Source organism: Pelecanus crispus, chromosome 22, assembly GCF_030463565.1.
Source record: "Pelecanus crispus isolate bPelCri1 chromosome 22, bPelCri1.pri, whole genome shotgun sequence".
Lineage (NCBI taxonomy): Eukaryota > Metazoa > Chordata > Aves > Pelecaniformes > Pelecanidae > Pelecanus > Pelecanus crispus.
This window is the reverse complement of record NC_134664.1, coordinates 1,244,153-1,269,955: the sequence shown is the minus strand read 5'-3', so window position 1 is coordinate 1,269,955 and position 25,803 is coordinate 1,244,153. Positions and strand designations below refer to the sequence as shown.

The following is a 25,803-nucleotide window of genomic DNA, read 5'->3' as shown; positions in this document are numbered from 1 at the left end:
AACCGGGGGTGCGGGGAGGCGGAGGGGGGGGCTACGAAGCGGGGAGCGGGCGGGGATGATGTCAGCCTGCGGGGAGCCCCGGCGTGGCCAATGGCGCGGCGGGGCCGGGCCAGCGGCGGGGGCGGCGGCGGCGGCGGCGGCGGCGGCGGCGGCGGCGGCGAGCGCGCGGCGCCCATTCATGATCCAGCGCGCGGGGCCGGTGACCGGGAAAGCGGAACCGGTAACCGGGAAAACGGTACCGGTACCGCCGTTATGGAAACGTCGGGACATCTCCACGATTCGGGCGTGGGGGACCTGGAGGAGGACGGGCGGGGTCCCTGTCCCTTACCGGGGGATGACCGGGCACCGCCGCCTCCCGCCGCGCTGCCGCCGCTCCAGCACAGCCTGTTGCACTCCTCGCCCGGGTCGTTACGGGCCCCTCCTCCTCCTCCCACCGCCCCCGCCGCCCTCCACCCTTCCTCCCGCCACGGCAGCCAGCTCAACCTCGGCGACCACCCGGCGGGCTCTGGGGCAGGGAGCGGCAAACACCGGCAACCGAGCCCGCTGGTGCACCGGCGGGACAGCAACCCCTTCACCGAGATTGCCATGAGCTCCTGCAAGTACAGCGGCGGGGTGATGAAGCCCCTCAGCCGCCTCAGTGCATCCCGCAGGAACCTCATTGAGGCCGAGCCGGAGGCGCAGCCCTTGCAGCTCTTCGGCGCCGGTGGACCCCCCGAAATCGTTGTCTCGCGTGAGGACAACCATGCGCCCGCTGCCCGCCGCCCCGACCGCCCGCCCGCCCGCCCGGCTCCCGCCGCCTTCGCCAAGGGGCCCAAGCGCAAGGCGCAGAACATCGGCTACCGGCTGGGGCACCGCCGGGCACTCTTCGAGAAGAGAAAGCGCCTCAGCGACTACGCGCTCATCTTTGGCATGTTCGGCATTGTCGTCATGGTCATCGAGACTGAGCTCTCCTGGGGGCTCTACTCCAAGGTACCCACAGGTCTGGCGGGGTGGGCATGGGGCCGGCGCGGTGAGCACGGAGCCGTTTGCCCCTATGCTGTCCCACGGGATGAACACAGAGCCGTTTGCCCCGCATGGTGTGGGCCGGGGCCATACGGGCTGGCTGGGGACCGACAGGGCAGCCCTGGGGCCTTCTGGGGACACCGCAGCCGCAGGTGGCGAACAGGGCGAGCGCCGGGCTGGGGGTCGCGGGGGCCGTGTGCTGGCTTGCGCGTGCTGGGGCGGGCGCTGTGCCGGGGACCAACCCACCAGGGTCTGCCTGTGGTGCCTGTCGGCAGACTGGCCGGGTGCTCCTCGAGGCACCGTGCCATCGGCGGTGCGGCGGAGCCCCCCCCCACCTCCTCCACACCCCTTTCTTCCTTTTTTTTTTTTTTTTTTTTTTGCAGGACAGTGTCTTTTATTTATAATTTTCCCCCCCACGCCCCTTCCAGCTCCTGCTCCCGGGCTGCGCTGGTTGGCAGCGATATGAATAACTCTTTGTATAGACATCTGTCATGTTATTTATACCTATCCAGAGAGGGGAAGGCATCGGCACCCGCGCCAGCAGGGCGTGCGTGGCACCCATGGGCGTCAGCGGGATGGCGCTGCCAAGGGGGCTGGGGGGCGGCCAGTGGGGGTCCCCGTGCCGCAGTGCCACCAGCAGAGGGGAAGGAGCGGGGTGGGAAGGGGCTGCTCGCCGCTTCCTGCCATTATCCAGCGCGGGCGGCGGGGAGGGCGGCGCGGGCGGTGGAGGCGATGGAGCAGGAGCAGGTGGAGGGAGGGATGTGGCCGGGGGTCCCACGGGTGCAGGGGGGACCCCACCACCTCCCCACGGAGGTACCCAGCCGGCAGTGGGGGACCCCGAGCCCCGGCTGCCCACCGCCGCCAGTGGCAGCAGGAGCGCGGGGGCCGCCGGCGGCGGTTCCCTCTGCTCCGGCTGAGCCAGAGGGATGCCTCGGTGCTAAGCCCACATCCCTGGCTCCCCACCGAGGGAGGAGGATGCTTTGCTTTGCTTTGCTGCCAGCGCCTCTTCCCCCGGCGGTTCCCACTCCCCTTGGGCAGGAGCAAGGCCGAACCGCCGTCCCCCACCTGCGCCCGCTACCTGTTGAGCTGCAGCTGCCCTCGCTGGGCTCCGTGGGCCTGCATGCCTGGCGCCAGGGGGACCGACTGCCCTCGCCGGGCTGCCAGCAGCCACTGCTGCCACGCTTGCTGGCCCCCGGCACGCCGAGCTGCTGTGTCAGCCGGGGAAGACCCTGTGAGTCAGCGCCGTTGCCGTGCAGCTGCCCGTGGCCCCGACCCCTGCACCCAGCGCCTGCCGCTCACCATGATGCTCATGCCGACAACCACAGGGTGCGGGGTGGGGGGTCCCTGGCTCCCGGCTGCCCTGGGCCGGAGCTGCGGCAGTGGGCGACCATCTACAAATCCCCCCCGGCAGCCCCTGGTGGGAAACCGGAGCTCTCTGGCAGGAACGTGGCCATGACCGGGGGAGCGCCTGGGGCTGGGGCCGGCAGCTGTCGTGCGGATGGCGATGTCGGTGCTGCCGGCCCTGGCCCGGCTCCAGCTCTGCCCCGCGGCCAGCAGCCATGCCGCCACGTGCTCGTGAGGCCAGAGGGTGCTGGGGCTGAGCCAGAAAGCGAGGATGCGGTGGCCGGGTTTTGCCTGCTCTCTGCCTGTCTCTCGAGCATGGGCAGGATGGGGCTTCTCCTGCCTCCGGGCCGGCACTGCTGCTTCCCAGACCCCTGAGCAGCCTGCGCGGCACCGCCAGGGCGAAGCATCCTACCACCTGTGTGGCGCGGGGAGGATGCGTGCCGGGGGTGCCACGGCGTCACCACAGTTCGGCTGAGCCCCCTCTGTTGTTCGCTGTGAGCGTGGGATCCAGCAGCAGCTCTTCCTGCCGGGTCCCTCCGGACCCGGTGCTGGCAGGAGGCGTCAGCAAACGCGGCGGGTGTGCGGCAGCCTTTGCCAATAATGCTTGCTGGGAAGGCCGGTGGGTCCCCGTGCTTTGGCCAGACAGGATCAGTGCCCCTGGGAAGGGTCTGGCCAGAGTGGCCTTGGCACGAGCTCTGCCCTGGAGTTTGCCTATTAATAGCCGTTGTTTGGTCCCCGGCACTTCTCTCAGCACCAGCCATTATATCCACACAATTGCGCGGCCAGAGCCAAGTCATTAACAATGCGCCACCGCCTCCACGGCAAATAGTCCCTTCTCCACGTTTAAATACCCTGCGGGGACAGGGAGCCCCGGGGAGAGGGAGAGGAGCGAGGCTGAAGGCAGCCTGGCGCACTGGTGAGCAAAGGATGGGTGCGGTGTGCCATGAGCGTGCCAGGCCTCAGCGTGCCACAAGCGTGCCAGGCCTCAGTGTGCCACAAGCATGCTGGGGGCTCAGCGTGCCACGGGCATGCCGGGGTGTCTCAGCACATCACAAGCATGCTAGGTCTCAGCGCACCATGAGCGTGCCGGGTCTCAGCATGCTGGGGACGGGGTGAAGGTGTGGGCTGGGTGCAGTGCCAGGGCAGGGCGGTTTGGTGAGAGGCTGCCAGTGCTCAGCGGGTGCCCCGGCACTGGCGGGGCCAGGTCGTGGCTGGCAGCGGCGTGAGCTTGCCGGTGACTGAAGTGGGGTCCGGAGGGGAGCCTGTGGGAGGGGACGGTGAATCAGCTCTCCCGGGCGGGGTCCTGGGGAGCAGCAGCTTCGGCCACCAGTGAATCAGGGGCTGGTTTAATTTACATAGAGCTAATTAGCACGAGGATCTAATTAGACCATCCATTAGGGTGCCAGAATATTGGGCTCACGCCGGATGTGGCTGGCGTGCTGGCGTTGTACGTCCCAGCGAGGGGAGGCTGGCAATTACACTTGGCCGAATCGGATTAAAAAACCCCACGTTTTGGAGAAAGGGTCGCTCTTGCCTGCGGTGCCGGCGGTGCCCTCACTACCGTGCCGAGCCACGCGGGGTGCGAAGTGGGGTGGCCGAAGTGCTGGCGGCAGTGGGGGAAGCAGGTATTGGGGGGCAGGGGCAGCATCTCCCCAGGGGTGCGAAGCCTGGCATTGCGGCTGGCACCGGCAGGGTCCTGCAGCCGCGTCCCCCCCTAACACCCACCCTGCCTTTGCCTTGCAGGACTCCATGTTCTCCCTGGCCCTGAAATGCCTTATCAGCCTCTCTACCGTCATCCTGCTGGGCCTCATCATTGCCTACCACACACGGGAGGTGCAGGTAGGTCCTGGCGTCACTGAGCGAGGGGCTGCCGGGGTGGGTGGCCGGGGCGAGCTGCGGGGTTTGCCGGCCTCCCCACTGGGACGCGGTACCCGAGCTCGCAGCCCGCATGGTGCCTCCTCTCTCTCTCCTTGCCGGGGTCTCGGTGGGCGGCGAGGCTGGGCCCCGAGGGGTCTGCCTGGGCGCAGGGTGCCCGGCGGAGCTGCCGGCGGCCGGGGGAGGCTGCGGCCAGGAAGGGCTCGGGCCAGCCGAGGTGCCAAGGAAAGCTGTGAAATCCTTTCCTAATCAGGGCTGCCCACTCTCTTCCTCCCTGCCTGCCCTGGCTTTGCTGGGAAATGAAAGGGCTCCTGGTTTGCTCCAGGAAGGCTGCGCTTCCCTGCAGGATCCGGCTTCGGCACGATGCTGGTGTGTTTTGGCGACGGGTGCAATAAATCACCAGGCAGGAGAAGGAGCATCCTGGGCAGGGAGGCCGAAGCCCCCGGCCCCAAGTGCCTGGTGTTTTCGTGCACCAGAGATCCCACCTCGTCCCACTCGGGCCCAGGGGCCGGGGTGGCTTTGCTGGCTGGGGGGCTGGAGGCGGGCGCCCCATTCCCTGCCTGCCTCCTGCCTGCAAGGGACCTTCCCGGGAGCCACCCCTCCGGCTCAGCCTGCCTGCACGGGGACCAGGCCTGGTGGTGGGTCGCTCAAAGCAAATATTTGAGCGCTCTTTTTTTTTGCTAGAATAATATTTACCCCGGGGTGGTGGTGGTTGGGGTCAGCCGGGCGGGCCATGTCCTGGTGCTCACTGGTTTCCTCCGCTTGTTGCTCTTGGGAGCGGGTTGTGCAAACACAGCGTCCACCCCAGCGGCGTGCGGGCCTTCCTGCCTCTCCGCCCACGGCCAGAGCCAAAATCCCCGCTGCCGTCCCTCCACGGGGTCCTGGTCCCCGAGCATGTACGCCGTGCCAGTGCAGGCGCCGAACCTTGCCACGGTCCGGCCATGTGGCCCCAGCGGCTCCGCTGGGCTGGTTACACTGGCAGGGAAGGGAATGAGATCGGTTTGACTTGATTTGCTCCGGCCAAAGCCGTGCTGACTCCTGATCGCCCTATTATCTCTTAGGTGCTTATAAAGGGATTGCTGGTAATCTGGCTGGGGATGGAAGTGGGGCTGACAGAGCTGTAAATCCTCAGCTTCTCATCCCTCCCGCCTAAGCTGGGGCCATGCTCGCCCTGCTGCGGCACTGCCCGACCTCCCTGGCTTCCAGGAAAGACTTGACAGCGGCTTCAGCCTCTTTCCTCCGTATTAATTGTGTTAATTGCCGAGTCCTTTGGGACATTTGCAGCTCTCCTCGTGCCTTGGTTTCTCCGGGGCTGGGGCATCACTGTGCCTGGGGTCCTGGGTCCAGCTCCTGGGGTCCTGCCTGTCCCCTTCCCAGCTGCCTACACCGGCTGTCGCTCAAGGGGCCGGGACAGCATTGGGTCCCCGGGGTGTCCCTGTACCCATCACCCCCTAGCCAGGGCTGCAGGCAAACAAGATCCTTCCCCCCACTCCCCACGTCCTCCCGGCTCTGCTTTCTGCTTGCAAGGCCACAGAGCTGCTGCTAATTGTGTGTGTGGCACTCGCTCTTCGTTAGGCTGAGCATGTGCAGAGAGCTGCTGGCAGCGCCCCTGGCTCCTCACCCGCCCTGCACCTGTGGGCAGACCCTGGCCCACTCCTGGTGGCACCGGTGCCCTGGAGATGGCTCTGCTCTGCACCCTGGGGCAGGGTTTGCCATTGCTGCGGTGCCCCGGGGCGGTGCGGAGCACGCTGTCCCCTGCCAGCACCGCGTTTATCGCCATGGCGTGTGACGGAGTGCAATGCTGGCGAGGCTGCCAGCTCCAGCCAGGGGGGTTTTTTGGGGTACAGCCCCCCTCGTCCCTGCCCTCGGGATGCCCAGGGCTCTCCATGCATTTAGTTAAGTGAAGCTTTTTTCCCCACGTGGCTTCTCGGCGGCTTCCCTTGTGCTTCGCTTGGCCGCAGCTGTGGTGGCCAACACGCTTGCTCCTTCCCCTGCCGGAGCCGGTGCTGGGGATGTTGGGGATGCTGGGGATGCCCCTTCGGGCCTGCTGGACCACGCCGGGGTTTCCATGGAAACCCGCAGCGATGCACCACAGGTGCAGGGCTGGGAAGGGCTGGCGCAGGGGGAACCTGCCTGAATCCCCCTGGCTTCTCCTTCCCTTTCCCGACCTGGCCTGTTGCAAACCACCCCCCACACAGTCAAAAGGCTCCCTGCCTTTTTCCTCTTGCTAATTTGTTTATTTTTAACACCCTTTTCCAGGAAGGAATGGGCTGTCAGCTTGCTAACTGCCTGAGGATCTCCCTTGACAGCTTGGAGCATTTTTATAAATAATTTCTCAAACAAAGCAGCTAAAAGGAGTGGAGCTTTCCAAACAGAAAGGGAGGTGGCCGGGGATGGCCGCTCCATGAGTCAGTCCTGGCGGCTCTTGCTGTCCTCGGGGAGAGCCTCGTGTGTCGTGCCGTGCTGGCGAGGCGGCTGGCGCAGGTGCACCGGGGCCTGTGGCGGGGGGGAGGGTTGTTCCCGGGCGCAGCGCCAGCCAGGGCCGTGCTCCCACCCACCACCCGGGCTGGAGCGGCCGTGAGAGTTCCCGGCTCCCTGGATGAGCCAGTGTTGCTCCGTGCTTTGCAGGGTCGAGGACATGCCAGTGACGGTAGTGCCAGGTGCCACGTCCCCCTTGGATCCCTTCTCAGTGGTGTCTTTGCCAAGCGCTGCCTGTGGAGAGGCCCTGAGCGTGTCCCCGTGGCTGTCGCTGATGCTGGTGTCCCTGTCACAGCAGGGACAAGCCGATGGCACCCTCGGGACGGGCCTGCTGAGGCAGGACAGGGTGGGTGACCCCCCTGCTGTCCCCCCAGCTCCTGCAGACACCCCGACTCCATCACCGGCGGTAGGGGAGCTGGTACCCAGGATGAACCGACGGTTGCTATGACAACTGGATCCCATCGCCGCCAGTGGCCGGGTGCTCTGACTGTAGCGTTTCCTCCCCAAAAGTTGCCCTGGCACTCGGGGCGTGGTGGCTGTCGGTGACACTGGTGCAGCACCGGCGGGAGCGAAGGGGCTGGGGTGGCTCGTGCTGGTGCTCTGCGGCGCGGCGGCTCGCCCATCTCTGTGCCTTGCGTGAGGAGGCTGTGCCGGGAGGTGGGCTCCTGCCAGCTGGTGTGCAGGAGTGGCTTGGAGCGAGCTAGCCCCACACCGTGCCTGGGCGTGTGCTCGAGGCTGGGCACCCTAAAGCCTTCTGGGGTGTCCCCAGCGTCATAAGCATCCCCTGAACACCCAGGCAGAGCAGCGGAGGGGACGGCAAAGGCTCATTCCCACCTTTTCCATCCCCAGCCCTCCCGGCCGAACGCACCCCCGGCTCCGCAGGGCTCTGGTGTCAGTCCCTGCCGCCACCCGTGGTGAGATGCTGGTGGGGCAGTCGGCTGGGGCCGCCAGTAATGGTGTGTTTTTGCATCCTGGTAGCTCTTTGTGATTGACAATGGAGCCGACGACTGGCGGATAGCGATGACGTACGAGCGCATCCTCTACATCAGCCTGGAGATGCTGGTTTGTGCCATACACCCCATCCCTGGGGAGTACAAATTTTTCTGGACAGCCCGCCTGGCTTTCTCCTACACGCCCTCTCGGGCAGAGGCGGATGTGGACATCATCCTGTCCATCCCCATGTTCCTGCGCCTCTACCTGATCGCTCGGGTGATGCTGCTGCACAGCAAGCTCTTCACTGATGCCTCCTCACGCAGCATTGGGGCACTCAACAAGATCAACTTCAACACTCGCTTCGTCATGAAGACTCTCATGACCATCTGCCCGGGGACAGTGCTGCTGGTCTTCAGCATTTCCCTCTGGATCATTGCTGCCTGGACGGTCCGGGTGTGTGAGAGGTGAGAGGGGCGGGGGCTGCAGGGGAGGTTCGGGATGCGCAGCAGTTTGGGATGTGCGGCAGTTCGGGATGCGCAGCAGAGCTGCGTTGTCCTGGCACCCTGTGAGAGGGATGCAGAGATCCGGGGGCTCGGCAGCCGTGGGTTCCCACCGATGAGCCCCCGTCCCGGGCAGGATGCAGAGGCAGGGAGAGCCCTGTCCTCGCAGCACAGTGCTTGGGGACAGGCAGGGTCCCCGGGTGAGCGGACAGTGCGCAGTGCCAGCAGCACGGGAGCCCCAGGAGGGTGGGGGACACAGGGAGTGGCGGGAGCTGGGGGGGAGGCTGTGCACAGGGAGAGGCCAGAGGTGCCATGAGGCTGACGAGTGGCAGCGCCTGGCTCGGGCTCTGGCATCTCTGCAAGCGACTGCCATGACAACACCGCGGTGACAAACCCACTGCCGGATGGCATCACACTGGCATTGGCGTGCTCGGCGCAGGGGTTGCTGTGGCGACCGGCCCTGGTGGGTACCGCCGCGCCTCCTTCTCTCGGGGATTTGCCGGCACCCTTTGTCCCCAGGGGGAACCAGGGGGCTGTGGCGGAGCACCCCCAGCCCTCCCCAGCGCTGTGCCGCAGGGGTTTCTCCCCAGCCACAGTGCAAGGTGCCGGCAGCACACGTCCATGCCCAGGCAGGAAGGTCAGGTCCCCCACAGGGTGTCCTGTCCCCGCATGGGGCCATCCCTGTCCCCAGGAGGCTGAGCTTGACGCCGTGCTGCTGGCAAACCCTGGCTAATTGCCCCAGAGGGCTCTCGGAGCCCGGGCGGGTCTGCAGGAAAGTGCCCCAGACGAGTGCGTGTCACCATTTGGTGTCCGCGGGTTAGCAAAATCACATGAAATCCCTTTAAGTGTTGCGGCAGCTCCGTGCCGTACTCAAAACTGAGGTGCGAGAGATCGCACCCGCTAGCAGCCCAGGGTCCCCTGGGACACCCAGCTTGCTTCTGAGCCCTTGCAAAGCAGGAGGAAGGCCACCCCTCCTCTTCGCTGGGGCGGGTCCCCCCGCACTGGTCACCCCATCAAGGGGCATTAGAGCAGCTTTCAGTGCTGTGGCAGCAGAGCAATGTGGCACGCTGTGATTTTTACAAGCTTTTACAGGCTGCGTTTTCCTTCCTGCCTCCCTTAATGATGCTCTCAGGATGTGCTGGCTCGTCGTGCACTGCTTAATTGTGTTTGGGAGATTTTTACTTGTGCCTCCTAAACGGGGAGCAGGCGGACAGGGTCCCAGAGGAAATTCAGGGGGTTGATTCTGCACCTGGGGGGCTTAGACTGGAAAATGCAATGTAAATAAAGAACTATTCATGACAAAAAAAAAAAAAAAAAAAAAAAAATGATGCAGACAAGGCGCTGCAGATCACCGGCACCGCAGCTGCCACGAGCTGCCGCCACCTCCGTCTGCAGAGCAGCAGACGCGAACCTGGGTGGGCTCCCAGCCGGGCTGGGGATGCACTGGCCCCGGGGGATTCAGGACCACTGGGACACGCTCCAACCCGAGGGATGCACTGTCCCTGGGCGTGCACCAGCCCTGGGAGTTGCGCAGCTCCTGCAAGGGCCACCCGGGACGTGTCGCCCACCGACAGCATGTTCCAGCGCTGGAAACCAGTTTGCTTGTGGGACCATCCCCAACCAGCACTCGCTTGGGCTGGGCAACTCAGAGACGGCTGTGCTGCTCCAAGATGTGGTGCCTGGGCTGGGTGCCATGGCTGTGGCACATCCCCACGGCACCGTGGGCTGCTCCAGCGCCCGCGGGCGCAGCATCACTACCGGGCATCCTCCCGTGCACGCCGGGGGGGCCGCAGCTCTCTGAAGGCAGCGAGTCGCTTAGCAACCTCGCCCGCTCGCCTGGCCGCTGCGCAGAGCTGCCTGCGGTACCGGCAGCGCTGCCGGCCCTGCCTGCCGATGGCGCGCACGTGTGTATGCGCGTGCAGCCGGCCCCGCTCCCTGGAGTAAGGGTGCAGCCAGCCCGGAGCTCCCCAGCGGTGCTGCCCAAACCAATGGGGTCGGTCCAGCCGAGCCGGTGCTGCCACAGCATCCTGGCATGGTGATGCTCCACTTGCTGGTGGTGTGGCGATGCTCTGCTTGCCGGCGGTGTGGCACAGGACCAGTGCGATGCTCAGGGCAGCCCCGCTGGCAAGGAGCAGCTGTGCCCTTGGTGGAGGCAGGAAGATGAGGGGACGATGGAAACCGGTTCTGTGGTCTAACCGATCACGGCAGCCCTCGGCACGAGTGGGCGGCCCCTCTTCCTGCCCGCACCAGCCACGGCGTGTGCTGACCCCCCCTGTTTATCAGCTCCTTCTGCTCAAAGTACTTCTTGGAAGAGAAAACATCCGTCTGTCTGGCTGTGCCATAACCCCCTTCCCCATCATGATGCTCCCGGGGTCGAGAGCTCACATCCTGCAGGACGGGCTGGGCTCAGCCTTTCCCAGGGGAACACACTGGTGGGGATGGGGGGGGTGCGTGCCGCTGCTGGCACCGGGATTTTGGGGAGCCCCACTGTGACCACGGTGATGGGCTCCCCGGCCAGCCCTGCCTGGAGCGCGGCAGCAGCTCTTGCCATGGCTGAGGGCACTTTCTCAAGCAGCAGGATCTCGTTTGAGTCTATGGTTACTTGGGGAAAAAAAAAAACATTTCGGAAGAGAAAACCCAACTGCTCTGGGAAGGAGGAGCTGGGATGAACCGGGGGGGATTGCCAAAAGCTCCATCTGGTTTCCCTCTAATGATTTTGTGAGGAGGCTGAGCAAAGCCTGCTGGGGCGAGGGATGTGTGCGGGCAGGAGTCTGACCAGCCTGCCCGTGGCGGGGTGAAGGTGCTGCCTTCCCCTGCCCATCCCGGGCCTTGGGGCTGAGCCCCGCTGTGGGCTGGGCCAGCCTCTGCTCCGCTGCCGGGAGCCAGGGCTGCATCCCCTGGGGAGCATCGCCACACGGCTCAGCCAACCCTGGGGAGCCGGAGGCAGCCGGGGCCCCCGGTTGCGTGTTTGCCGGAAGAGCTGCAGCCAGCTGCCGGGCCGGCCAGGGCAGTCGCTGACCTCACAGCTCGGCAAGGACATGGCCATGGAAAGTTTGCAGTATCCCCGAAGCTACGGCCGCTCCACGTCTGCTTTGTCTCGAGTGTGTGAGCCATTCCCCTGTGCTGTCTGAAAGCCAAGTGCGTGCCAGAGGCTTGGCAGGATCCGTCCCCGGCAGTTCTGCTGGGGCCACTGATGGCACCGTCTCCCAGGGTGGCGTGGGTGGAGCGGGCTCAGCCCGAGCCATGGCAGCGGGGGGATGTGGAGGATGCTGGCGGTGAGCTGGTGCGGCTGGGGGCTTTGCAGAGCCACAGCTGTTTTTCCCATCAGCTGGCTCTCACTGCCATGCCACGTGGCATCAGGCATGCAGCTGGCGGGACCAGGATGTAGTGACAGGTCTGGCCGAAAGCAGAAGTCCTTTCCATTGAGTTTTCGCTATGATCTTGTCCATGTGGGTTTTCCTGTGCCAGAAATTGTGCAACTGCTGCTGCTATGGGGCATCCCGCCGTGTTATTAACCCCTATTCCCCGTGGCACAGCACAGCCTCATGCCAGAGGAGCCGCCATGCCCCCGCAGCCGTCCCCGTCCCCTGCCGTGACACTGATGCACGTGTCTCCTTGGCAGGTACCACGACCAGCAGGACGTAACCAGCAACTTCCTGGGTGCCATGTGGCTCATCTCCATCACCTTTCTCTCCATTGGCTATGGCGACATGGTCCCGCACACCTACTGCGGGAAGGGTGTCTGCCTGCTCACCGGCATCATGGTAAGGGCCGTGCAGAACCGGCTGCCTGTCCTGCGGGCTCTGCCTGTCCCTGCCGCAGTAGCAGGGCCACCAGATTTTACGGGGACCCCCTTGCTGGCCATCTTGTCCATGTGCAAGGTGTAACAGCTTTGGCTCCGAGGTCTCACAGCCTGGAAGCTGATACAGCTGTAACTGCAATTACTGTAAGCATGGAAATTAGCAGGATGTGGCCGTTTGGTTAAGGAGGTGCAGGCTGGGTGCCTGCCTGGCAGGTGCTGCAGGCCCACGAGGCACAGTGTGGGACATCAGCTGGTCCCCTGCCCCATGGGCCCCGCTGGTGAATTTGGGGTGGATTTGGACCCGCATTTGGTGAGGGAAGGGGGAGCTGGACTGTGGCAGGGTTGGGGAAGTCCCCAGGGAGCAGAGGGGCCCCCGAGCATCCTTTGGCTGTCCCTGCTTGCGCCGCCTGGCTTCCATCGCCCGGAGCAATCCCAAATGCTGCCAGCTCCCAGTGAGAGCCGGGACCAGCTGGGAACCCTCCGCCCCCGCCGCACTCCCACCAGCATCACCACTCTGCCGCAGCTTAATTTCCTCATGGACAGAAGGTCACCGTCCCCCAGGGCCTCCGGCATACCTGCTCCATGGCGCCTGTGAGATGTCCCGGCTTGCGGGGCTTTCCAGCCGGGGCGGCCGAAGGAGAGGCCAGGGGCCCTGTGTCACGGCTCCTCCGCGGATCCACTGCAGCCCTCAGTGCCCCGGCTCTGCCCCCCTCAGCTCCCAGGCCCTGGGGATGGGGTCGTCCCTGTCCCCCCTTCCCAGCTGGGGCAGCCTGAGCTTGCACCCGGCACCGGCTGGGCTCATTTCTGCCGCTCTGCGCCCTGTGAGAGCTGTCGGCTGAGGCAGCTCCGCCGGCAGGTATTAATTTTATATTATCTGCAAGTCTTTGATCTGCCTCGTATGAGGTCGGGCACCAGCAAGGCAGATGTTGTCAATAGGAGCCAAGCGAGGGAGAAAATCCCCACTGGCGGGGGGACGCAGCGTTTCCCAGCAGCGCGGCGCAGGGGAGCAGCCGCCGGCTCGGCTGAGGGGGTCCTGGTGCCGGGGGCTCCCAGAGATCCCCCCACAGCCAACGCTTACTTTGAACTGAGGCACCATCTGGCAAAGCGTGCCCCGCTCCCAGCGCCCGTCCAGGATGGGGATGGGGACCCCTGGGCTCCCCGAGCCGTGGCGCGGGTGCGGCCACCCCATCAGGAAGAGAGAATCGGTGGGAGCCGAGAGCACAGAGCAGGACCTTCGTGGACACTCGAGGATTCAGCTCAGAGCATGATGTTAATTAATGACTCTTTAATAAATTAAGGAGTGTTTGCGAGGATTGTGGGCCTCTGCCAGAGTGCCGGGAGGGGGGAGTGGCTCATCTGGTATGGGCAGCAGCAGGCAGAGCACAGGAGCACCGCAGGGAGAGGAGGCTTGGCACCTTTGCTTTCCAATGACAAATACGTGCTGGAGATGACAGCTACCGCGTGGATCCAGCCCTAATCGCTGGGATAAGCGAGCGCCCAGCTGTCACTGCTGGGACATTTGGGGGTCCCCTTCCCTGCTCTCCCCCGGGTCACCTGGTGCTTCCCCACCGCTGTCCCACCCCAGACCCCTCCTGGAAGCAGGGGGGCTCCCCACCTCTCAGGGCACCAGCACAGGGCAGGCCCCCGGCCTGCGGTGGTGCCGGTCAAAATGGCTTAGCCCAGGCATTTTAATGGGTGCCAGGGAGGCGAGGGCTCAGCGCTGATCACCGCTGTCCTCATAAATCAGCCCTGGCCTCTCCTGTTATTGCCCAGCACATCGCCAGCCACTCGAGGACACCCAGGCTCTGTGATGTCTCCTCGTTAGGATGACGTGGGTGTGGGGCCGTGGAGCTTTAATTAATTAGAGGGGGAGTTGTGATGGCGAGGGTGGGAGCGTTGCTGTTGCACAAGGGTGCTGGAGGGTGACAAATCATTTCCCTGACTGATGTCCCCATGCAGGGTGCTGGCTGCACGGCACTGGTGGTGGCCGTGGTGGCCAGGAAGCTAGAGCTCACCAAAGCCGAGAAACACGTCCACAACTTCATGATGGACACGCAGCTGACGAAGCGGGTAAGGTGCCGTGGGGGGCGGCGGGGCTGTACCATGCAGCGGGAGCTGGGGATGCTGGCTACCGTGGCAGGAGGAAGGCGTTGGCACCCCTGGGTGCCCGTCCCATGGGTACCGCAGCGGGAGGAAGGTGTCTGAGTGCCTTGGATGCAGCACGTGCAAGCGTTGCAGTGAAAGCAAACAGCACCAGCTCTGCATCCGGGGTTTAGGTGATGCAGGATGCTCGGCTGCACCCCTGAGAAGAAAACCCCCTTTTTTTTTTTTTCTCCTGGGAGGATACAGACTCTCTCCTCCTGCAGAGCATGATCTCATGTAGCTCGGTGTCAGGAAGACAACCGGATTTTGGTGATTCAGTGCCTCGCCTGCCAAAGATGAGAACTGTGCTGAGGCTCCTGCGGTTTCCATCCCCGAGGAGGGACCCAGAGGCTGTGGCTGTGCAGGGTGTGCCATGGGGTCGCTGGTCACACCGGGGTCCGGCATCACCTCCCTGGCAGCATGCGGGGGCTGCAGGACATCTCTGGTCTCAGCAGCCACGTCATGGCAAAGCGTCGGCAACCTGACAGCACCTTGTGATGTCATGGGTTCCGCATGCCGGCGGCAGGAGTGATATTTTATATATGGGATGGTGGCAAAGCAAGCATCAGTGCAGCCCTTGGAAGGGCGACCTCCCAGTGCCAGGAAGTGGCCAGGGAACCACGCTTCGTGCCGGAGAGCAGAGCCCCAGGCAGAGCCACGTGCTGGCGAGAGCCCTGATGCCCCGGGGATAGCTGGGGGCCTCAGCGTGGCCAGGCTGGGAAAGCAAACAGCTGGTCGGCCCCACTCCCCCAGCCGTGGATATGGATCTGCAGGCTCCGGGCCAGGCAGGTGGCAGCCAGTTCATCTAGGAGGGAGCAGCAGAGCCACGGTTTAGCCGGGGAGCCGGTGGAAGCTGCGTCCTCATGCCTGCAGCCCAGCTGCGACCTGCCAAGAGTGGCAGATGAATGTGGGAATCAAGAAAAAGTTTGGGTTTTTTTTTCTTTTTCTCAAGGCTTAGGGTAGAGATTCATGCACGGGTGAGGAGCCCGGTGGCAGGGCGTTGGTACAGTGTAGGATGGGGATGCACCGGGGGGCTCAGACCTGTGGTGCAGGCAGCTCTGTCTGCCCTTGCTCCTGTCCGAGCTGCCCACGATGCCTTGCAAAGGCGCAGGAGACCATGCTGGAGCCTCGCCTTGCGCCTCGCTCCAGTTGGGGTGAGTCAAGGGCTCTTGCAGCACCGGCTCGTGAACCAGCGGCTCTCGGCAGAGCCAGACCGGTGTCTCCATGAAATACCGCATCTTGTGTGCCAGCATAGCCAGGGCCAGTGACCCGCAGCCAACTCTCCTCTTGCAGATCAAGAACGCGGCGGCCAATGTCCTGCGGGAAACGTGGCTCATCTATAAGCACACCAAGCTGCTGAAGAAGATCGACCATGCCAAAGTCAGGAAGCATCAGAGGAAGTTCCTACAAGCCATTCACCAGTAAGGGGCTGGGTGGAAGGGCTGGGGGGGTGCTGAGCCCCAGTCCCAGGGGGAGTCATGGTCCAGCCCCTGGCAGAGGCATGGGGAGAAATTCCCATTGTCCTGGATGCAGTTTGCTGTCGGGGAGGGGGCATAGCCATGTTGCTCTTTCCTTCTCCCCAGGTTGCGGAGTGTGAAGATGGAGCAGAGGAAGTTAAGCGACCAAGCCAACACCCTGGTCGACCTCTCGAAGGCAAGTCCCCGCAGCGACCTCTCGGCTCGGCCAGGTTGCCCAAGTGTTTCTCTTCACTTGGAAAAGCTAAAGCTGACCTGGCTGACCGCAAAATGCTCTAGCTTGATAGATGTCAGCTGGGAATAGCTGCTGTGGGATGGCTGCCCTTGCAAGGCAGGAGGAGAAACACAGACACAAGCCAGGGACTGGTGGGGGGGTCACCCTGCTTCCAAGAAAGGTTTTTTGCTCCCTGCACCCCCTTACGCAGCCCCAGCCAGGGGTACCATCGCTTGGCAGCATGGGGCCGGCCGCCCCTTTCCCCTCTGCCTGCACAGAGGCAGGGTTTCCTCATTTTAATGTCCCGGGACAAGCCAAGCTGCGGTCGCGGTGCCCTGTGAACTCCTGGAGCAGGCTGAGACGGGGCGGCTCTCGGGGCTTTGCTCGCACAAAGGGGTTAAAGGGCTCAGCGCTGCCAGCGGCAGTGGCACTGACCCCACTGGCTGGCACTAACCCCTCTGCTGTCCCCTCCTGCCAGATGCAGAACGTGATGTACGACCTCATAACCGAGCTCAATGACCGCAGCGAGGACCTGGAGAAGCAGATCGGCAGCCTGGAGTCCAAGCTGGAGCAGCTCAGCGCTAGCTTCAACTCCCTGCCCCTGCTGATGGCTGACATGCTGCGCCAGCAGCAGCAGCGCCTGCTCGCCGCCGTCCTGGAGGCGCGGGGGGTCGGCGTGCCGGTGGGCACCCCCCAAACTCCTCTCTCCGAGAGCCCCATCGGGGTCAGCTCCACCTCCTTCCCCACCCCTTACACGAGCTCAAGCAGCTGCTAAAATGCAGCCCCTCAAGCCCCCCACGGACAGGGGAAGCGTTTCCGCGCAGGTCCCAAGGTCTCCATGGACTTTCTTCTGGTCCTCAAACCGCCGCAGGACCCTTCAGCTGGAGCCGGTAGGACCAGCAGTGCCGAGCAATGCTTGGAGCTTTGCCAACGCCTTGGTATCGGGAATCGCATCCCCGTTCAGGTGCCTCTACACGTGGTGAAGGAAGGGGACGGGAGGTGACGCCTCGGGCGAGCCCGTGCCGCGGTGTCCGGTGGCAGACGGAAAACCCACGCTCAATCTCAGGTCTTCACATTTGAAAACAAAACAAAACAACAAGTCAGAAGCACTGAAGCAATGGAGACACCAGAGGGAGAGTTTTCGTCCCCTGTGTGGACCCCGCCGGGGGCTGGGGTGCTCCCCTCGCCCCTCTCACCATCTCAAAGCCCCGCTGGGCAGATGCCAACATGGTGGTTTCTTGCACAGGCTCTGACCTACACTGCCCATGCTCTATCCCACCTCCTTACCAGGACCCACACAAACCCCTGCCTCGCATTGCTGGGCCGGTGACGGTGTCTGGCCGTAACCTGCCCAGGGCGGGGGGGTTTCTCTGGAGCTGTGAGTGTTTTCTGCCTGGGCAGAACAAGGGACGCTTCTTCTTTCTGGTCCTTGGTGTCATATTCTGCCTGGAGACACGTGCCAGAGCTGGGAAAGCAGTGCCTAAAGTATGCGGGGATGTGGGGCCGGGCAGGGCTGTCCCCAGCCGATGCGGCAATGGCCAATGACAGGGCTGGCAGGCCAGCCCAGGCGCCAAGAGGGCTCCAGGTGCTCACATCGCCGCCTGCCCGGGACCACCCCTCCAGCATTTTGGGGAAGCCTCCAGGCTCTTTGCGGCGGCCTCAGAACTGCCAGATGAAAAACCCCATCAGCTACAACTGCCTCTGCTCGCACCGGGAACATCCGTGCTCGAGCCCAGCCGGCAGCGCCAAATCCGCTGGGGTTGAGCAGGGGCTCGCTGGCAAGTGATGTAGTAGCGGGGGCAGGCGCTTCATCTGTTTAAAACAAAGCCTGTGGCCTTCGTGCCGCTTCTGCTGGGTTTGGTGGGGGTCAGCAGCACCAGCCGGCACCATCTCGGCAATGGCGTGGCGCTTGGCATTAGCTACCACCCATGCCTGCCGAAGCGCAGCCCCTCATGCTTTTTTTTTTTTTTTTTTTTTGCCGGCATTCAGCTTCCTGAGGTAGCCTCGGGCATCACCTGGCTACTTCTGGAACCAGCCATCTTCTGTTCTGCTTTCACCATTTCCCCCTTTTTCCTTCCCAGTTCTGCCCCCGGGTCCTGTTCGGGCTCTGCCGGGTCCTTGCGTGGAGCCCTGCCTGCTGCTGCCGGGCTCCAGCTTTGGGGCTGGTGTTTGCTGCTTTCAATGAAAACTCAGCAGAGGCTATTTATATATTTTTAAACAGATGAAGTAACCATGTAATTACTCCGCGATATTAATTACACCTCACCCAGCAGTGTCAGTAATTGTAATCAAAGTCACTGTGTTACTCCAGGTATACTCAGCCTGTAATCTTCTCCTTTGTAACTCTTTCCCTTCCATAAATAACGCTGGATTTTGTACGCACGTAGGCAAGGGATATATCAGCCCAATGCTGAGGTATTTCTGTGCAAAACTCCACTTGCTGCCGGTGGTAGGTGGTTTACTCCTTGTGCCCTGCAATTAAAGTTACATAGAAAACAAGCAGCAGTTAGCGAGGAGTGCTCCCCCCCACTGCTGGCCCCAGCCAGTGGCAGCAGGAGGAGGAGGAGGAGAAGGAAGAAGGCTGCAAGGTGACAGCAGGAGTGCTGCGAAATGAGATCCCAGTGCTGCAGAGGGGGTTGCATTGAGCCTGTTGGTAGCAGGGTAGTGAGCCACAGTCATTCCCATCACGTTCAGGGACGAGAGGAGGCACACGGCGACTGCTTCCAGCCTTTTCTGGTTCTCGGCCGGCAGGAGACACTTGGCTTCTGGGAATGAGCTGATCTTCCCCTCTTCCAAGCTCTTGTCATTAGTGTAATTGCAGGGTGGGCAGGATGGCTGGGAGAGTGTCTCTGCCTTGGCAGCCCCCCAAGGTCTTGCTAGCCCTGCTGCTGCTCCCCATGTGCCTACGGGTCACCCTCAGCGCTACCTCCCCAGCAGGAGAAGCTTCTGCCCATCTCTGTAAGGAGGTTTCCAGCGTGGCAATGGAGAAAACATTGCAAATTCTGAGAATGAGCCTGAAATGGAGCATCTCCACTGGCCTGCAGGCAGCCAGCAGAGAAAAACGCTTCCACACCTCTCCTGGGGTTTGGGCAGGAACAAACTGCCTTGTGCAATGGGTCTGTGCATGGGGTGAGGTGCAGAGATGTATCCTGGGGCGTCAGAGAGCTGGACGAAGTATTGATGCTTGAGAATTGATATCGCCAGCAGGAACCTCCTTACGGGCTAACGATCAAGTCTGGAAAATCAAACAGATTAAGGCAAGACCAGGCACTGTCAGCTTGCTGGGACCTGAGGCGCTGAACGGGAGTGAAGGACCAGTGGTGAGAGCTTCGGGATCGCAACTGGTGCAAGAGATCCATGTCTGGGGCAGAGCCGCTGCTTCAGTGGGATTTCACCAGGGCTGACAGGAGCTGGGCTGGGGCAGTGTGATCCCTCCACCCCACACCCTGCATCCCCCAGCTTCACCCCTGCACAACCTGCACCCCAAACAACCCCTCCGCACCCTATGCTCTGCGCCTTGCACCCCGCATCCCACGCACCCCGTATCCTCCATCCCACGCCCTGCATCCCGTGCACCCCTGCATCCCCCCCACCCACACCCTGCATCCCATGCACCCCCCCACACACCCTGCATCCTGTGCACCCCTGCACCCCGCATCGCACACCCTGCATCCCATGCACCCCTGCATCCCCCCCACCCACGCCCTGCATCCTGTGCACCCCTGCATCCCCCACACACACCCTGCATCCTGTGCACCCCTGCACCCCGCATCGCACACCCTGCATCCCATGCACCCCTGCATCTCCCCACCCACCCTGCATCCCATGCACCCCTGCATCTCCCCACCCACCCTGCATCCCATGCACCCCTGCACCTCGCACCGCACACCCTGCATCACATGCACCCCTGCATCCCACCCACCCACGCCCCGCATCCCGCGCACCCCTGCACCCCCATCCCACAGCCCTCACCCCCCATCACACAGCCTGCACCTCCATATTGCACCCACACCGCTGCCAGTGCCTCACACCGGTGCTGGTAACCCTGACCTCTTGCCCCGAGCACCGGGCTCACCGGACATCACCAAGGCCAGCCACTGGGATTAACCCCCCCAGCCCAGCCCTGCTGCCAGGACCAGGGAGCCACCCTGAAGCCACGGTGAGGGCAGGCATGGGGCAGGGAACCCCCAGCACCCTAGCACGGTCCAGCCCACAGCATCGCCCGGTGCTGGGGCGCTCTGGGCCCAGGGGCGCCCGCCTGGAGCTGCTGCCCTGCTCCCTGCAAGCGGCTCTCGGGCACCGGCAGTTGAGCCGCCTCAGTGCAGGCAGCAGCCCCCAGCTCACGCCCCAGGGAGCGTGGCAGCTCAAGCTGGAGCTTCCCTTCCTGGCAGCGGCTGGCAGGTCTCCAGTAAATGGCTCCCTCTCTCCGTGGTGGGATGCTCCCTACACACCCAAGAATGTCATTTTGGAGCCTGCGGCCCCAAAGGTCATCGCGACAAGCAGAGAGAAGAGCTGGGACCAGCAACTGAGGTGGAGGAAAAGCACAAGAACAAAACTGCGATGCAGTTATAATCCCAAAGAGATGCCGGCCTCCCGCAGCCGGGAAGCATCCAACCCCATGCACCATCGGGGCTGAATCCCAAAGCCCCTCCAGGACCCACCCAGCTACAGCCAGTCTCATTTTTGGCACAGCCTTGGGTTTTTTTGCTCCACAAACCTCCTCCCATGCACTGTCTGCGAGGAAACGTCCTAGAAATGCCAGAAAAATACCATGTTCTCTCTGCAAACTCACAGACGTTTCTGTCCAGACTTAAGGAGGTTCGACCTGGGTTTGCATCTTGCCTCTGTACCGCTCGCTTCTTTTTTTAACAATAGGGGAAAGCATAATAGTTTATTTTAACTATGAAATATATTGCTATATTATAAAGGTTATTGTAACTTTCAATTATGGTTTTGTACCCAACCCGGTTGTCAGCAGGCAGCAACGCCAGCCTGCTGCCAAAAATGTCTGTTTCTGAGTACAGCTGCTGCTCCCAGTGAGGATGGAGGCCAGGGTGGCAGAGGAGGGGTGCAGGGCCCCAGCCAGAAATGCTCCCCACACTCCTTATCCTTCACCCCCAGGTATTCATTCCCATTACCTGGAAGCTGGCCTTTAGCAGGTCCAGACCCACGTAGCCCAATGGCACCGGAGCTTTGCTTCTCCCTAGGGAAAGGTTTTAGCCCCCTCTTTTATCCCGGGGTCTCAGCAGTTTCTGGAAAGCCATTCCCCACCCCGGTCACCTCCTCCAGCTGCAGGAGGGACTCGGCTCCCTGGGCATGAGCTGTGCAAGAGCCAAAATTCCTCCTTTCCCCCAAGATGGAGGCTCTTGTGAGACAAATGGTGCGGGGTGTGCTGCTTCCCTCCTCCGGCCGGACTTTTGGCACATTTTGGCTCAGCACGGGCAGGATCCAGGCAGGCTTTGACTAGGGAATCACTTGTGCCTAGGAAAGGGTGACAGTGAAAACATCCTCCTCCCCCCCAGCAAAGCCAGTCTGCGCCACACCAGCTGCCGAAACACACTGCCCTGCGTTTGGCCTGGGGACCTGCAGGCAGGCAGGCCTGTTCCTGCCTGCTTTGGCTCCCTAGACGTGGAGCCGGGCTGCGCGGGGTTTGCTCAGAAGAGGGCAGGCAGAAATAGCATACTCGCTTTTTCTTCTCAGGTCAACACCTAATTTCTGGGATGGAGGTAAGGGCAGCCCTGCCCCGGTGACCTGTGCTGCTGCAGGCAAAGGCTGCATTCCCGGGAGCGATCCTGCTCTCCTGGGTGAATTGCCCCGAGGGAACGCAGCCGCTGTGCCTGGGAAGTGTCTGGTTGAGGCTTCACACCTTGCCCTGGGGAGCCACGGCTGTTGCTCCCCTTGATCTCAGGTGTAGGAGGACAAAGCCCTGAGCATGACAGACAAACACGATGAGGTTGCAGGGACTGCTCCGTCTCAGCCTTCCAGCTGACGTACTCCTTGAGCCTCGGAGAGCATCTCTTCCTTACCTCCAGCCCCTGAGCTGCTGGACCTGATCCCCTTTGGATCAAGATCTGTGGGCAAATAAGTCTTAAAATGTTCTTTTGTAGACCCAATGCTCCTTCCTGGTCAGTCTTCCTGCAAGCAGCATGACCACGGCTGGGAACGAGCAGCACCTATGGGACCAATTCCTGCTGCTTTTGTCCAGAGAAAGCCTAAAAGCCCCTACACTGGCTCTTCCCCATCAGAGTCGCAGTCACTGCCATGCTATCATCGTTATCACCGTTACTGCTGTCGTGGCTGTGCTGGCCTGACCCTCCCAGGCCAGTTAAACCCAGTAGGGTCAGGTCCCAGCAGCAATGAGCTGCCACGAGCCCCAGTGGTTCCTTGCTGGCCCCTAGACCTGAAATCCCTCTGCAGAAACCAGCTGGCAGACAGTGGCTGCCTGGAATTCCCCAGCTGGGGCTGTTCCTGCCCCACACATTTGTCCCCACTTGTGGGGCGGTTGTTGGAGGCAGCAGCCCCTCGTTGGGGCACAGCCAGGACCAGCTCAGGGGTTTATAGCTCTGCCAGAGGAGAGGGGCTGGTTCCCCAGAGAGGGCAGAACTGAGCCTCCCCTGCTGCCAGCTGGGTCTGGGGGTGCCTGAGGATTTTTAGGGTGCTTGGCCCTCCCACCACTCTCCCTCAGGCTTCTCCTGCCCAGCATCTCCCAGCTGGCTTGGAGTCCCATGCAATGGCCACCAGGTAGGTTTACTGGGGGAGGGCGATTCCTCAGCTGTTTGAGAAGGGGAAGATGCTGCTGCTGCTGCTGCAAGGCTCTGCACTGGTTCCGGCTTCTCCTTGCCTGGCTCTGAGCTCCATCCCCAGAGGGACCTACCTAGAGGGCTCAGAGGGGCAGAGAGGGGCTTTGGCAGGGGAGAGGAAAAGCTGCTCCGTGGGTTTAGTTATTTCCCCATGGAATGAGCCACCTTGGAGCCCCACAGGGCACCAGGCAGGGCTCTGGCACCGCTGGCCCGGCAGGTGCTCTTGGCCGGGGGCTCCGAGGCTCCGGGCACCTCAAGACATGTGCCCAGCTCTGCTCCTTCTTCTGCCCAAAGTGTTCTTCCCTCCCGCTGAAGTCTCAGCATGCCCCGACCTGCTGACGCACATCCCAGCGGGAGCCGCTTGCGTGTCTCTGTGGTCAGGATCTGGCCCTGGGCCTACATCCCTTCTTCTGGTCCGATCTCTCGGCCCGGGGAAAGGGAGCGGGGACTGGCCTGTCCCCACAACATTGCCATAAACCCAAGCTGTACCCAGAAACAGGCATGTTTTAAACTATGGCTTTAACCTGTTCACTGTAAAAAGTGCCTTGGACTTTAATCTGAAGAGGTCAGTATCTATAAATATTTACCTGTGCGGGTGTGTAAGTATGCAGCTATCTATGTATAGTTACACACACAAATATACGATACATACGTATATCTATAAATGCTTCAGACCCCTCTGTTCTGATGATCTTGGGAGCTCTCTTCTTCCCCCCGCTGGGGTAGGGGCCTGGCTGTGGAGCAATGTTGGAGGTGTTTCTGCCGTGGTTACGCCCTGCTGTAGGAAAGCCTAGTGCCGCAAGGGTTGTGCTCGGTGCGGCGGTTCCCAAAATGGCGCTGAGCTTTCCTGTGCATCCCCGGGAAGCAGCTTTGTGCCTCTTGGGGTCCGTCCGCATGCTTTGGGGAGACCCCGGTGAGGGGGGAGCGGCCCCGCTCCCTTGTGCGGGGGGAGGCTGGGGTAGCATCTCCGGAGCCCCCATGCTGGGTGCTTTCTAAAACCATGTGCACTAACTGCTGCCTCTCAGGAGTCCCCAGCTCCCAGGCAGCTGCCTTGCTTTACACGAGCAGTGAGGTGTTTTCCAGCCACCTGCTCCGAAAGGGCTTTTTTTGAAGGGGGTTGGGGTTCCCATGTGCTTGGACTGTGGCTCAAGGAGAGATCAGAGGACTCAATGGTGTGGTGGAAGCTCCTTCCTCTGGCTCTGTGCCAAGGCTCCCCAAGGATTTCTGTCCCGCTCACCCTGGCTCTGCCCAAACATCAGAGCTGGGCCGCTCCCTCCAGCTCCACTAACAGCTCGGTTTGTCCTTCACCTCTAAAGAAATGAGTGTAAAAGCTGGCTGGGGTGCAAAGGGCACAAAAACAACTTTCACAGAGGGAACATGTTGGTAGAGAGAAGGGGAACCTGGATCCTTTCCCACTGAGCACCGCTAAATCCAGGCGACGAGTCAAAAGCCTCGCTCAGAGCCTGGCAACGCCGCGCCGCGAGCTTCAGCTTGCTCCATCAGCAAGCGGGTGCTAAGGCAGCAGCCTGAGAGACCAGCTACCCCAAAACGCATCCCTGCTCACAGGGCAGGAGGGTGTCAACAGGCACGGCCTCCTGGGCTAACCTGGCTATGGGTGCCAGCGGAGGAGGAGAGGGGTGATGTGCAGTAGTTGAGTCATGATGAATCAATAAATTGGGCTTTTTCTTTTTCTTGAGCTAATACCTGTAAATCCTAAAAATACCTCCAACAGTCTGGGGGACTCTTTGATAGGTGATTAAAACCCTTGAGCTTCGTTTCTAGTATTAGTGGCTTAGCACAGCAGAGCCCTAACGTATGAAGGCAGCTGTATTTCTGATGCTGTCCACAGAGACAAGGCAAAATTCGTTTAATCTTTGCGTGCAGCATGAAATCCGTTTTTATTAATGGTTTGGGATTAAGGCTTCTCCAAGGAGAAAGAGAATCATGTCCATAACATGGATCTCTGCCTCCCCACGGCCGTTTGCCCCTCACTTTCCCAGCCCAAGGAGGGAGGGAGGGAGGATGCTGCTGTCAGTGTGAGGGTCTGGGCATCTTTACCTGTCCCAGTGCAACGTGCCCATGGTGGCACCCATGGGGTGTGCAGTGACAGGAGGGGAACTGCACTTTGGAGGAAAAGAGGGGGCAGGGGAAAAAAAAAGCTATTGTTTTTGGCTCAACAGTTCCTTACAGATAGAGCTTTTTATAAACAGTGAGGAACTGCTGGCCTTCCACAGGGAGGGGAAAACCACAAACAAATGGCCCTGCAAGGCACGGGTTTGAATCGGCACCTGCCTGCTGGGAGCGAGTGGGAGGCAGCTCCCGGGGACGAGGGAGGGCAGGTGGGGACCGGGGTCTTTGGATCAGGCTCTGCGTTTGCACGCAGGCAGGAAAACGGCTCCAGCACTGAGCTACAGCTTCTGCACACCGGCATTTCCCCGGCTCATAAGGTGTGAGCCTCTCTCCCTGCTGAGCAGTTTTTGCTCCCAAGGGGATGGGGCAGGCAGTGAGCGAGGGGAAGCTGTGGCTTCCAGCTGGGCAATCCAGATCTGGTCCACAGCTCCCAAACCCAGGCAGAAAAACCTCCTGTAAACTCCCTCCTGTGCTCGCTGCAGAAATAAAATGAGCTGCGGGCAGGTCCTGCAGCTATTTCCATCTCGGATGGGCTCTTTTTCCAAGGTAAAATTGAAGCGGCTCAGCTGCTAATTCATCACCCCAGCCTTGGGATTCCAGGCACCGACGGGGACATTCATTGTTGTTAATTATCTGTGCAGCAGTGTGAGGCCTGCAGGCCAGATTGCACCTTCAAAGAGGTCTGTGCAACATCAGCCAAACAGCTCGGCACCGCGGAAACTGCTCCTGAGCCCTCATGAGCCCGGACAGGGATGCTCTGGGGCTATACCATGGGGATTCGTTCATCACCGCAGCCTGGGACAGTGCCACTTTTGCATGGTCCTGCTGCCCAGCAGTGACACATGGGGCTGGGTCTGCGTGCAAGGGCTGGCAGGGCGTATTTTAGCTCCTGAGCTTCCTGCTCAGGCCACAGCATTTGCACATCAGCTTCCTCTTCTCTCCCAGATGAGCCTGCCATTCCCACGAGCGCCCATGGAGGACGCATCTGCATGAAAAGATGCCAGGCTCCCGCTAATGGCTTTTGTGTCCCTTTGCATGGTTATCAGGACAGAAGAAACCATCTCTGTTTCTCAGAGCCTGCTGGCCTGGCGCTCGCACAGTAAGAAGG

At 62.0% G+C, this 25,803-nt stretch overlaps 1 protein-coding gene across 2 annotated transcripts; it reads left to right on the top strand.

Moving 5' to 3' along the window:
- Positions 1-252: 252 nt before the first annotated feature.
- On the top strand, positions 253-16,540 carry KCNN3 (potassium calcium-activated channel subfamily N member 3). Of its 2 annotated transcripts, XM_075724272.1 has the most exons (9): positions 4,096-4,185; positions 7,678-8,096; positions 9,040-9,062; positions 10,708-10,729; positions 11,755-11,896; positions 13,894-14,004; positions 15,370-15,497; positions 15,660-15,729; positions 16,244-16,540. In XM_075724272.1, the coding sequence occupies exons 1-9, from the start codon at positions 4,096-4,098 to the stop codon at positions 16,538-16,540; spliced, it is 1,302 nt and encodes a 433-aa protein (XP_075580387.1). The 2 variants fall into 2 exon arrangements, with proteins under 2 accessions (XP_075580386.1, XP_075580387.1); XM_075724271.1 differs by lacking the exons at positions 9,040-9,062; positions 10,708-10,729 and adding an exon at positions 253-969 and having other exon boundaries at positions 4,090-4,185.
- Positions 16,541-25,803: the final 9,263 nt, after the last annotated feature.